We start from the raw sequence: 12821 nt of genomic DNA on the forward strand, positions 1-12821 counted from the left end.
ACAGCAGGTAGTGAGGGAAAGGAGGGAGGAGGGTGAAGACAGACAGTCAGGTCCAACAACAGAGCTGTCAATGGAAGTCAACCTTCACTCTCTCAAGCTTTGTTCTGACTCACAGTCGATCTGCTGTGAGATTTAACTGCAGACTTTTGTTGACGCAGCTGAGATGAACTCTGGCTCGTTGGCAGCAGCAGCAGCACAGATCTACCAGAGGCTGCAGTAAAAATACGATACAGCGACAGAGTATAAGCCTGCATAAAACTCCTTATTTATTGTCGGGAATATATATATATAAAAATAAAAGATGAAGATTTGGATCAACCGATGGACCGTTACACTCCGAGTGATGAAGAAGTGAATGTGAGCCACTCGGCTTTGTGAACATGTCGTCCGCTCTCACCTCATGTCCTTTGCCTTTGAAGTGGACGTTATCGAACAGCGTTCGCAGAGCAGGAAGTCCTCTTTCTGAGATCAGCCTGAAGGAAAAAGTTTGAAGTATCACAGATGAAATCAGCATTCATTGATATGTTTGGAGGCAATGGAACAAGATGTGAACATCAGACATAATATCAGCTTCTAAAATAGTGAGAGCGAACCTGTTAGCGAACAGTTTCCTGTTTACGCTTCCAGGAGAGACAGATTATCATTCATTTGGACGTTTCTGTTGACTTGATGAATCTAAGTCCAACCTTCACTCTATTTTAGCTCTGTTTTTGGTCTCCACCAGCTCCTGAGAAAGACATCTGGCTCTTTATCAGCTAAATGTTCCACCATGTTGACGCTAACTGTGTGTCTGCTGCTGTGTGCTGAGCAGGTAGTGGACAGTCCAGTCAGTCTTCACAGTTTAAAGCCGAAAGCTGCTGAAAATAAAGCGAATGAGCGTCGTGACAGTGAACCGAAACAGTAAAGAATGAGCTGAAAGAGCTAAAAACGCTGTCGGGCTGAACTGTAGAGTAAGGTGAGGATTATTCACAATGAACAACCCCCTTCTCATTACTCACAGTCATCTGGTCCAATGTTTATATAGAAGGTATTGATCACGGCAGTTTTTAAGATAAGATGTTGTGGAAGGTAATAAAACTCGGCTGAAACTAATTCAGCTAAAAATTACTGAATCTGCAGTTGTGTTTCTGATGCAAACTCATCTGCAGCCTCATGTTTCTTTACAATAAAATGGGATAATATTTGAAACTTGCAGGTCAGCAGGAAACTTTGTGGCATTTAAATTATTCACTGATTCTCACAATGTGAAACGAGTTACTGTAAGAGTAAAAATGATCCTCAAAACCTCAAGCAGAGCTGCAATTAAATGATATGAGGCGTTCTGGTGTCAACACTTCCTGACATGAAAGCACTTTTTTATTCTGCATTTTAACAAACTGAAACTGAAATCCTCCATCACATAAAAGCTCTGATGGGTGACTCACCTGTGAGAGTCCAGCTTGGGTTGTGGCCTTTTCATGCCTTTCCTCTTCGCCACAGGGACGTCAGCCAGCTTGGACACATCGCCGTCTTCCTCCCCTGCATTAACACAGCACATGACAACAGGACAGGTGGTCAGCATCACTCTGCTGACAGTTACACAACAGAAAACCTTCAGCGGGGCAGATTAGGAGCGAATCAGGACTTGATTACCATCTGCAGGTCTCTGTTATGTCAGTACTCACTCCTGTCCAAAGAACTTCTCAGAATCCCACAATGCTTGGTATAAACTGTCTTAAAGTGCTGAATATTCTCTCGCTGTTGGATGTTAACAGACAAACAGCGTCTCACCATTTGCAAAAGGGTCGTCCTCATCTGGTCCTCCTTGGCCCGGGGAGTGAGGTGGCGGGAGGGGAGGGAAAGCTTCATCCTCCATGCCATCGTAGTCAGGAATGTTATACAGGCCGTTCTCCATCGGGTCAAGCATGGTGGGTAACTGCTGGAGGAAAGGAACAACCTGTATCAGCCAATATCAGCATTAAAAGCACCAAGGTAACATTAATACAGAGGCTGCTAACAGAAGTAGCACTTTAGTTTTTCCTAACATTTACTGTCGCACAGTTATGAAAACATGATTTATTTTGTTTTAAAAATCTGCATCAGTATATGTCTGATAGGCTCAACCCATTTATACTAAAGTAATATTTTAATTAAAAATATAACTGTATAACAGTGCATCTGAATGTAATTAACTTGCCAACAGTATACTAAGTTGTTAATCGTGGCTTCACTTCAGTCAGCTACATTAAAAATGCTACTTATATGCTATGTTAAGTATTTTTACACAGTTGTACTGCTAATTTTTTTCTGAATGCTGCATCCACCACTGGCCATATCATAAGCATGTAGCAGCATTTCCATATGTCAGTTGCTTCGTGTTAAATGTAGTGTTGTTGGAAATGTTGTCTGCCAGTTTTTAACATTAAGTGGGAATATCGGCCACTATAACAATTATCGGTCTCAATGTTAGCGCCTGTATCGGTATCGGCCATGGAGGAACAGCTATCGGTCGAGCACAGCGTCAGCGGCAGAAGGCGGTAAACTCAATCATGGCTAACATAAAGGAAGAAAAGCCTGACGGTTCTCTATGTTCCGCCGTCAGCGAGGCCGGGGTAGCCGGCCACGCTGGGTGAACAGGACAGTCACGTCTTTGTCCGAATGATGGCTGAATGTAACTTTATGTCTGGGTCACGTTTGAGGTGAAGAGAAGAGTAAACACCGCGCTGTTAAGCTAACTACCTGAGGTTAACTTAGCTATCAGGAAGGTTAAGCTAGCTGCTGTCAGCGAAATGGTCAAACACAACAAGTCATCTTAACGTTACACTACAAGTCACCAACAGATACCAGCCTATAAAACACGACGCTAGTTAAAACGACACTTGTTATCATGAGTTACCTGAGACGAGCTGTCCGGTGGCGAAGCAACAGGCAGCGCAAAGCTAGCGACATCAACGTCCGGTACGAAGCTTGGCTTTTCAAAATAAAGTCCAATTTAGCCTGATGATTCGAATTGATGACTGTGGAAGTATGGGGAAATACAAATAAAACAAATGGAAATATATTTTTGAAGAGCAACATAAGAATTTTAAACAAATCTAATCAATTTTGGCATTACTTTAGAGGAGGGAAAAATGGTGTTTGTTGACGTGGGTGACACGTAAAACTGTTTCAAATGAGCCTCATTGTCGATCTTTATATATTTAACATTTGTGGAGGTAGTTTATTGAACAAAAAAAATAACTAACGTGTGATTTAGTATTTTCCCATTGTCTTTAGCATCCAGTTCCTGGGATTTTATTATGAAGGGTAAAACGATGTACAGGAAAAAGTGTGTGTGTGAATTTTGTGTAACGCTCACTCAATAATCGACACATTTAAGTCTTAAAAATGTATTTAATTGAAATTTATGATCCACAGAAAGTACAACACTTTTTTCCACTCTTTTTTCTAAATTTTACAAACTTGACAGTAAACCATGTCCTCTCTGCAGTTAGCTTGATAACCTATAAAACTTAGCTTCTTGAAAAACCACACAAGACCAGTTTGTTAAAAAGTAAAAAAGTAATAGACCAAGCTTGAATTCATTCCTCCAGAGTTGTGACGGCTTTGTTGACTTCGTAGTAACAACCTGAAAAAGTGTCGATCCAAAACAGAACAGCAGGACAGTTAAATCGACAAAATGTTCTCGACAGGATGAAGTTTTACAGCTTTGAAGTTACTCTCAGATTAATTTCTTCAGCTGCAAGGCCACTGACAGAGGCTGTGTGTGTGTGTGTGTGTGTGTGTGTGTGTGTGTGCTTTCAGAGGCGTCCACGCAGCAAGAACATGAGGAAGACTGCGCTGAGGAGGATGCAGAGCGTGCACACTGTGGGAACCACGATCTCTGTCACCATCTCCATGTGGCCTATCAACGGATCTGAAAGCCACAAATGGAAAATAAGTAAATGTGTGTAAATGTCTCCGTTTACAGTCCAGACTTCAGATCACTCTGAAAGGCTCCCGTAGACTTTTCAAACATAGAGGAAAATCAAGGCATCTTATAGATCTATTTCAAATTCATCAGCTCAGTTGTCATTACTTGTTATCAATATTTTAAATATATTGATGTTATTCCATTAAAAGATCATGTGATCTCAACTAAACCATCTCCATGTGAGCTTGGCAAACTACATTTGCTGAGGAAGACCAAGAGATGGACCCGAAAGCTTCAGAAAACCAAGTAAGTGGGACATGTGATGGGGATAGTTCCAAGTTTGTTTTTGTTTTTTTAAATTTACTTTATTGATCCCAAGACTGGGAGATTCTTCTCTGCATTTAACCCACACACATAACCCTAACCCTAACCCTAACCCACACACACAGGAGCAGCGGGCTGCAATCAAGTGCCCGGGGAGCATATTGGGGGGGTTAAGTGCCTTGCTCAATGGCACATCAGCCGGCTAATGGAGGGGGAGGGAATACTCCACCCTACCCAAATTTTTCTGCCGGTCCGGTGGAACCGGCGACCTTCCGATCACAAGCCGCTTCTCCAACCTCTAGGCCACGGCTGCCCCCCAAAGTTTTTTGTTATAATTCATAAACCATGTAACGTATAATAAAAACAAACTTTACTTGTGTAGCACCTTTCATGCAGGAGTTGCAGCTCAAAGTTCTTGTTTTTACAAAGTGTTTTACATTGAAAAGACTGTGGTGGAAAGTGGCATTTTAATGCTGTTGTTGCTCAAGATGTAGCTGATGTGGAACAAGTTTCTTTACTGTTGTGCTAAAATAATGTGTCAGAGTTTAAAGATCATCATGTGTTCAGTCAGTGAAACATAGTAAACCGTAAATCCTTTGCCTCTGAAATGAGTAGAAGTATAAATCAGCACATTGGGAAGATAACGTTGAGCTCACTCAGAAACGTCTCAACTTTTTGTACCTAAACTTCATCATGAACTGGCCAAGCCTTTTGCATTCCTGCATGTTCCTGATTTCCCTGGGATTTTCTTCTAGCTGGAGGGGCAAAACAAAGAAAAACCCTGTTAGATCGCAAAATAACAAGCTTGAGGCAGAATTTTCCTTTGTTTGGCCCCACCTAGCTTATCACAGCCTGCACTTTAAAGCACTGTTGTACTAACCTGCAGCGAGGAGCTGGTTACTGGAGGAGCAAGTCTCGATGGCTTTCCTCTTCCAGCTTTCCACCTGAAAAGATCCGACAAGTTCTCGACAGTTAAACAGCTCATCCTGCCGCAGAGGGCATCTGGAGGTGGAGCGTGCTGTTAGTTTACCTCTCTCTGATTGGGAAAGCCGTTCGAGCTGATGATGCGTTTGTAGAACTGGACCGAGGCCTTCGGGTAGCGTGGTTTATTTTTGTTCCTGAAGTCCACGTAGTAGAGGCCGAACCTCTCCGAGTATCCTTCGTCCCACTCGAAGTTGTCGAGCAGAGACCAGGCTGTGTAACCCTTCACATTCACGCCGTCCTTCATCGCTGCAGGTCGAACCACGAAATCAGAGAACAAACGTGTTTTTATCGCAGGATCGTTGCAGCTTTGTTACTCGTGTGAAATCTGAAAAACTAAATCTGGACCAGACAGTCGAAACTTTCTGTTGTGGTGTTATCTTTGTGTTCAGATGTTGCTTCACCTTTGAGCATTTCGTTGATGTACTCTTTGAAGTACTTCATCCTCCAGTCGTCACAGAGGTCGGTGCAGAGCATTTTCTCTGACACGCCGTTTTCTGTCACGTATATCATGGGGTTCCCATACTGAGTCTGTTATGGAGATGAGAAACTGCATTCAGGATTGATGGTATGCATACAGATACGCTCGTATTATTAGAAACTTCTAATCTAATTTGTTCATGTTGTCTTAGTTTTCCCAACACAAACCTAAACATTATCCTTCTATATTTAAAAGATCTTTTGCAGCTGGATTGTATTCAGATTTGTGTTTTGTACCTTGACAAAGTTCAACAAGCGTCGGAAGCCCCAGGGAACAGAATAGAGCCATTCAGAACCAGGATCAGGCCATTGCGGGTCAACCAGCTCTGCAAGGTCACGATCTGCGAAGTAGCTGTCTCCAAGGCCTGACGGGTAATTCTTCAGGGTGACGTAGCGGGTCGTGAAATGTCCGAGGCCCAAGAAGTCGCAGGTTCCCTTGATGTAACTCTTCTCCTGAGGCGAGAAGACGGGCAGCCGTGAAGCTCCCAGGCCCTGCTGGCCACTCTTCCTGCCTAAAGGTCAAAGTTCGGTGCATTTAATGGTCGAACTAATATGTCAGCTGACACATTACGGTGCATAAAGATGGCAGCTGTTGGTTTTTCATACCCATAAGGTGGTCCAAAGATTCACAGGAATCCACAAACCAAAGGTTAGATTAACTTCTGAAGGAATACATTTTGTGTAGCATGAATATTTGTTTTCTGCTTTCCTATCATGTTTATTGACTTGTGACCCTTGAGGGGCCCCGACCTGCAGGCAAGAAAACCACTAATGGAAACCAGTTGTTCATCGAGCCAATAAGCACTTTCTTAACCAAATGACAGATAGTGACATTACTGACGAGGACAGTCTCACATCTTTCACATCACTCAAATGTTCGCCCGTGACCTACCGATGTAATCTTTCATGACCTGGGGGTAGTCTCCATTGAAGATGGGAGTAGCGAACCATCCCATGTAGAACTGGATGTATCTCTCTGCCGCTTCGATGTCCCTCTGGTTGGTGATGTCCACCGGTTCCCCCCAGTCAGCCGTCAGCGAGATCCCAACCAGACCTGGACGCACAGAAACTTAACTGTCCAGCATGGCAGAAGTTTGTCTCTGACTTCAATCACAAAAGAAAACCTGTTTGTTTTTACCTTTTTGTTTGCTTCGCCACTGCATGTCATACGTGTGCCAGACTTTGGCATGAGCCTGTTTCAAGGACAGAAAGGCAGTGTCATCTGTTGACATTATTAGAAGAAGGACTTCATTAAAAACGTCAGGAGTCCAGGACCAGGTGGCGGCAACCATTTATAAATCCAGAAGGTTGGACGTCCTTCCTAAGCTCTTAGTAACTACCTGCTGGTTTTACTTTAATCATTTACTAAATCACATTAAAACTTGTCTTATTAAGTAAAGACATTAAAAATGTGTAAATTGATTGCTAGGAAACATCTGTACGGTTGTCAATTATGTAAACAGGAAGTCACTATAGCATCACAAGCTAGCATAGCATCCAAACATGACATGAAGTATTGAATGAAATAATGAAATATGTAATTTCAGGTTTGTTGTGTTGTTTTTGTGAAATGTGTTAATCAGTTTTCAGGTCGTCTGCACTCCACATCACCTCTTTTCTGGTCAGATGTTAGCATGCTAGCTTTAGCGTTGCCAGGTGGTTCAGTTAGCTACACAACAGCGACAGCTGGCAGTGAGTGGGTGTAAATATTTCTAATCGAACTAATCTAATGTCAGAATGAGATTGTGAGGTGTAACCTGTTGTAATATAATGATGCACAAAACTGACGTAGTAAACACTTTACGTCAGAACGAGGCTAAATTACACTTCCAATTTTCCCATAAACCATAATTTGACCTTCTTTTTAAACTGTGATTTTAATATTTTAATGCAGTTTATATTTTATTCCAGCTGCTGCCACCACACGTGCAAAGCACTGATACGTAGCTTGTTAGTGGATTCAGTTAAATGTTAATAAAGACTAAGACAAGACATATCTTGTCTCATGCTTCGAGTCTGTGGTAACCAGTGAGACCACTGTCTTTCCCTGATCTTAACCAAGCGCTTTAATTATGCTTTAGTTGTCATAGAGACATTGTAGAGAAATCAATGAAACCCAGTTAATGTTAATGTTTTGCAGAAACAGACGTTTTGACGTTTCAGATGATAAAAATGTTTTTCTGGCAGCGTCACTGGCCCTCGATTCAGTCTGCAGAGTCTCTTTCTACCATGAATCTCTTGAAGCCTGATGTCTTCTGAGAGACGTCACTCAACACATTACTCGCCTTCCTCTCTGTCCAGAAAAGAAAGCACATTTATCATTTGCACCTTGCGGCTCTCGTGTCAGGTGGAACATGACCTGAGCGTAGAGGCTTTTATTACCGCAGACTCCTCCGTGATCTGCTCTGACAGAAGGAAGTGTCTGCCAAGTGAATAAATTTAATATAACTGTAGTATATTAACATAATTAGAAGACATGGTTGGGCCTGTTGCCTTCAAGTTCGTGTTAATCAGGTCATTACAATATTTGATTCCTTTCTACTTGATTTGTTTGTCAATGAAAGATTAATCTAATATGAATATTTTAAAAAATGAGAAATGCTCATCAGGAGCCCTCTGCAAATTTTATGAAAACAACACTTCAAAATAAAGTCCAAAATATTCAATGTATGCTGATGTAAAACAGAGAAAAGCAGCAAAGCGTCACATTTAAAAAGACAGAAGATAGAAATGATGGCATTTCTGTGTGATGAATGACTTAAACCATTGATCCCCAACCCGTGGGCCGTGGGTCATTTGGTACTGGGCCGCACAGAAAGAAAAAATAATTACCATTTTTTTGTTTTTTCACATAATTTGAAAAACAGGTGGTGCCTGACAGTGCCAGTCTGCAGCCAGGTCCTCTTGACATGATTAAAAAGTGGATTTACGTTCATTATTATTGTTATTATTATTATTAAAGAGAAAATACCACAGTCTTTAATGCTGATCTTATCGTTTTATTTTGTTTTTATCTGCTACACCTTTAGACTGGGCCTTGAAAATATTGTCAGACATTAAACTGGGCCATGGTACAGAAAAGGTTGGGGACCACTGACTTAAACGACTGATCAATGCATCAGTTTGATAAGTAGACAATAAAATAACGGTTCAGTAATTGAGCTTCTTCTCAGTCCTTCAGGTGCTCATACTGGAGTTGTGGTTTCTGCTGAGGATGATTGTGTGATGCAGTTGAAAGCTCCAGACACTAAATGGACCTCACCATGGTGAGATTGTTTGCTTACCTTGATGATGTGGTGGGCGGCTTTATAAGCTCCTGTTCCCTTCAGCTTCAGTCCGGGTGCATGTTCCCCTGTTTCATATCCCTCCACAGCGATAGACTGAAAGCACAAGAGCACACTCTCTAAACCACGACTCAAACGTGACGTCTCTTCATGAGACAGCGAACGCATCGTTCCTCCTCATCCTGACATACCCACGGATTGTTGAACGTGATCCAGTACTTCACTTTGTTTCCAAACCTCTCAAAGCACAGGTTGGCGAAGTCGTTGAAGTAGTTCACCATGCTGACGTTCTGCCAGCCGCCGTACTTCTCCTGCAGCACCTGCAGAGTGACACGTGGCGTTATCCACACCGCAGCTTCCTGTCAGCGAGGGGAAACTCCAAACCGGGTTTAGGTTCAGTGAGGTCAGTGCTCACCTGCGGTAGATCCCAGTGGTACAGCGTCACAATGGGTGTGATCTGGTTGTCCAGCAGCATGTTGATCAGGTCATCATAATATTTGATTCCTTTCTCGTTGATGTGTTCACCTGACAGAGAAGAAGGTGGAGGATGGAATTCATTTCAATATTCACTATCATCTAAAAAGCAGTTTTAAAAAATTAAATGAATGTTGATCCATTTTCTGGTGAGTGACTATCAGCTTCAGCACTGATTTAATAACCAGTTAAACAAGAAAAATGTATAATAAAGATAAAACAGTCTGGCAGAAAATGACATTCCACCAGTGAAATGATGCGAAATGTGGTTACTTTTCAGTCCGCTTGGTAAAATCCTCGGCCAGGAGATGGAGAAACGATAATGATTCAACTTCATGTCCTTCATCAAGGTGACGTCGTCCTGGAAAACAAACAGCAGAGACTTTTTGAAAATCCTTCCAGTCGGTAACAAAGACGAAACGGAAAAGATCAGCTGATCTCGTTAAAGTGCAGGAACATTCAGAGGCGGCGGTCAGCAGCAAAACATTCAAGTTCAACATTTAGAGAAATATGCTTGTTGGCTTTATTGCCGAGAGTCAGATGAGAACTTTGATACCTTAGCTTAGCTAGCTTAGCACAAAGACTGAAAACAGGGAAAAATCTGGATAGCAGCACCTCTAAAGTTCACTAATTAACATGTTATATCTTGTTTGTTTTAGTTTGCTTGAGAGGTTCTGGCAGGTGTATTTGTTCTGCTTTTGGACAGTCAGCTGGTTGCCCAGTTTCCAGTCTTTATGCTAAGCTAAGAAGAGGTAAGAAATGGAGTCAGTGTATTTCCCATGTTGTTCCTCTTAAAATGCACATCGCACCTACATTAATCCATTTGTTGGGATGGTGTAGCCATTAAAAACTAGGATTTGAATATTTCTCTGGCTGTAAATATCATATAGCTTCAAAGACTTCTGCAACGTACAGTCAGAATAAGAGGATTTTTCTGACACAATCAATTCTGTCTTTGAATGTTTCATCCATGTCAGGACTTTATCAGCAGTTATCAGCCTCTTCTTTCTGTGCAGGATTCTCTGTTGAATGAATCACCTTGAATTTGTAGTAGCCCTCACACGAGAAGTCTCCCGTGTCATTTAAGAATATTTTCCCCTTCGTGTGAGCAAATGCATCCCAGATGCTCATTCCTTTGCCATCAATGTTCCAGGCCCCCTCAGTCTGATAGGCAGAGCTGCCGGCTCCCCAGGAGAAACCTGCAGGGGAAGCAAAGCAGACGAGGCGTGTCAATGCTGCGCAGATTAATAAAGTTTTAATCTGGTGATGACTGCGGCAGCTTGTTGGATGTTCTGTGTTTGATGTGGACTCATACCAGTTGGGAAGGTGCCGTAGTAGAAAGACGTTCTTTCGTTCTTCGTCCAGTCAAAGTCGTCAGTGGCTGACACGCACAGCGCCAGCGTGAGCACATGGCACAGCCTCAGGATGCACCGCTGCAGCATCGTGATCTTTGGCGAGGAGCTCACTGTCTTCAGTTACACCTGCAGGACAATAACCAGACAGTTTGATTGCTGATGTCACAGATACGGTGGCGTTAATGGTAACATGTCGGCATCCAAAACCCGTCACAGCAGCTGCAAGGCCCCGTCTGTTAGTCTGCCCTGAGCTGGAGAAGCTGAGGTCAGATCACAGAATAGACATGTTCAAGGAAAACAAAGATTGAGAAACACACACAGAGGTGTCAGGTGTCCACCATCCTACCTCAAACCCCAAACCTCAGCATCATCCAGTGAAAACACAGCCAGTCATTATCAGACCTCATGGATAAAAAGGTAAAAAGTATGTAGTTTCATTTCAGCCAGCTGTAGGACACGCTGACACAAAACGCAATCAGAGACAGAAAGTAAGCCAGCTTGTCCAGCACCGTGAGGATGAGCGACATTTCAAGCTGCTGTGTCTCTTCAGTGCTGCAAAAGATAACCGGTGGTCCTCCTGCCAAAGCCCGTGCTGCCTCCCTCCCTACATCTGCCTCAGCCCCGGCCGCCTCACTCAGAACCACATATAGATGTCTGACCTGCTGCATTTGTCTCCGCTGGAAACTGCTCCAAAGTACAAGAAACGTCCCCAAGCTTCTGGACCCAGTTAATGCTCCCAGTGTCACCAGCAGCTTCAGTGCCAGCGTTACACAAACAAAACAGAGTGAAGCATCCAGGACATTTTCTGCTATTCATCAGCCCGCATGCAGCAACAGCCGCGCCCCCCCCCCCTGCACACGCACTCTGAATGCCGCCCCATTTGAAGTCAGTGAAGTGTGAGCGTAAATTTGCTGGGGCAAACAGATCTTTTGGAAAAAGAAGGGAGTTTGTCACTGTAAGCAAAGTTAATGTTAGTGAGTCTGATCCATCACACTGTCGCTGGAGGCGCACAGCTGGAGCGTGTACAGCAGGAGAGGAGCCACAGAAACCATCATTTCATATATTCTGTCCACATGCATAGGGTGGACACAATAACAGAAACATCTATACAGCATCACATAATCCAGCACAATGACCCTGCAAAGATACACTACATTTGTCAAGTTTAAAAAGTAGATTTCTTTCTTAATAAATGAGTCAGAGAGGAGTTTAGATGACTGCAATGATGCACTGACTTATATTATTGTAGAAAGTTTCTGTCTTTTTGGCCAAAATTACTACATTTAAACTCCTAAAAAATCGAATTAAATAAAAGTGACATTTCCTTCACACTGAGTCAAAATCATTTATTCAAAAATACATTTGTGAGTCAGTTCCTGCACCCACATGTGATGTGTGTGATGACGCTTCTTTAAAAAAGAATCAACGTGCACTGAACTCAGCGGGAGACGGTGACTTACATAACGTAAGTCCAGTAATATGATATAACAGGACTCTGCTGTGCATTTCCACACAGAGACAGACGAGACTGCTCTCCAGTCAGCGTGCACAGTTACATACAGTATAAAGACAATAATTAAAACACTGAGATAAACAGGAAGGGGGTTAGTGTCCGCTGTCATTTTCATTTCTATGTCTTGTATCATGTGCCTCAATGTGTTAAATAGCACCTGACAGTGAACTCCAATGGTCCTCTATGATGTCTTTATTTACTACTATGAATATTCTCCTTTTATTATTGGGATTATAAATAACTTTTAAGAACGTTTAATCTTGTATTGTGTTTTTAGAGACTCTGTCTGATATCAGAACTGTCGACTCGGTACACGCAAAGTTTATTAATGTGCACCGTCACTGTTTAATAAACCAATAAAGAAAGGCAGAAACGTTTTACTGCCTGCAGTAGCAGCTGTCATTAACATGACTGGTGTGTGCCATGATGCTATAATGCTGCCCAGTAGAAGCAGAGAATATTATGGTCTGGATCAGTGTTCTTTTCCTGCACCTACATCATATACCTCATCCAGGTGT

General features: G+C 42.5%; 2 protein-coding genes across 5 annotated transcripts in view; both read right to left on the reverse strand.

The window, feature by feature from the left end:
• tipin (timeless interacting protein) overlaps positions 1–2926 on the reverse strand; it is a 5850-nt gene extending 2924 nt beyond the window's left edge. For 3 of the 4 annotated variants that reach the window (XM_041940023.1, XM_041940015.1, XM_041939997.1), the window contains exons 1-4: positions 2876–2926; positions 1771–1918; positions 1425–1518; positions 398–473 (exon numbers count right to left, since the gene is read on the reverse strand). In XM_041940023.1, the coding sequence (XP_041795957.1) occupies positions 398–473; positions 1425–1518; positions 1771–1906 (306 nt within the window). In that variant the 5' untranslated portion in view covers positions 1907–1918; positions 2876–2926. The remainder of the gene's footprint in view (positions 1–397; positions 474–1424; positions 1519–1770; positions 1919–2875) is intronic. The other variant, XM_041940006.1, reaches the window with a different exon arrangement.
• Positions 2927–3779: 853 nt separating this feature from the next.
• Positions 3780–10877, reverse strand: lctla (lactase-like a). Its single transcript, XM_041941031.1, has 13 exons — positions 10751–10877; positions 10474–10634; positions 9709–9796; positions 9377–9486; positions 9153–9281; positions 8962–9057; positions 6816–6870; positions 6570–6731; positions 5915–6189; positions 5602–5728; positions 5247–5446; positions 5097–5160; positions 3780–3895 (listed from the first exon to the last, which is right to left on the reverse strand). Exons 1-13 carry the CDS (start codon positions 10875–10877, stop codon positions 3780–3782), a joined length of 1710 nt encoding a protein of 569 aa, XP_041796965.1.
• Positions 10878–12821: the final 1944 nt, after the last annotated feature.

This window comes from Chelmon rostratus, chromosome 1 (genome assembly GCF_017976325.1).
Source record: "Chelmon rostratus isolate fCheRos1 chromosome 1, fCheRos1.pri, whole genome shotgun sequence".
Classification (NCBI taxonomy): domain Eukaryota; kingdom Metazoa; phylum Chordata; class Actinopteri; order Chaetodontiformes; family Chaetodontidae; genus Chelmon; species Chelmon rostratus.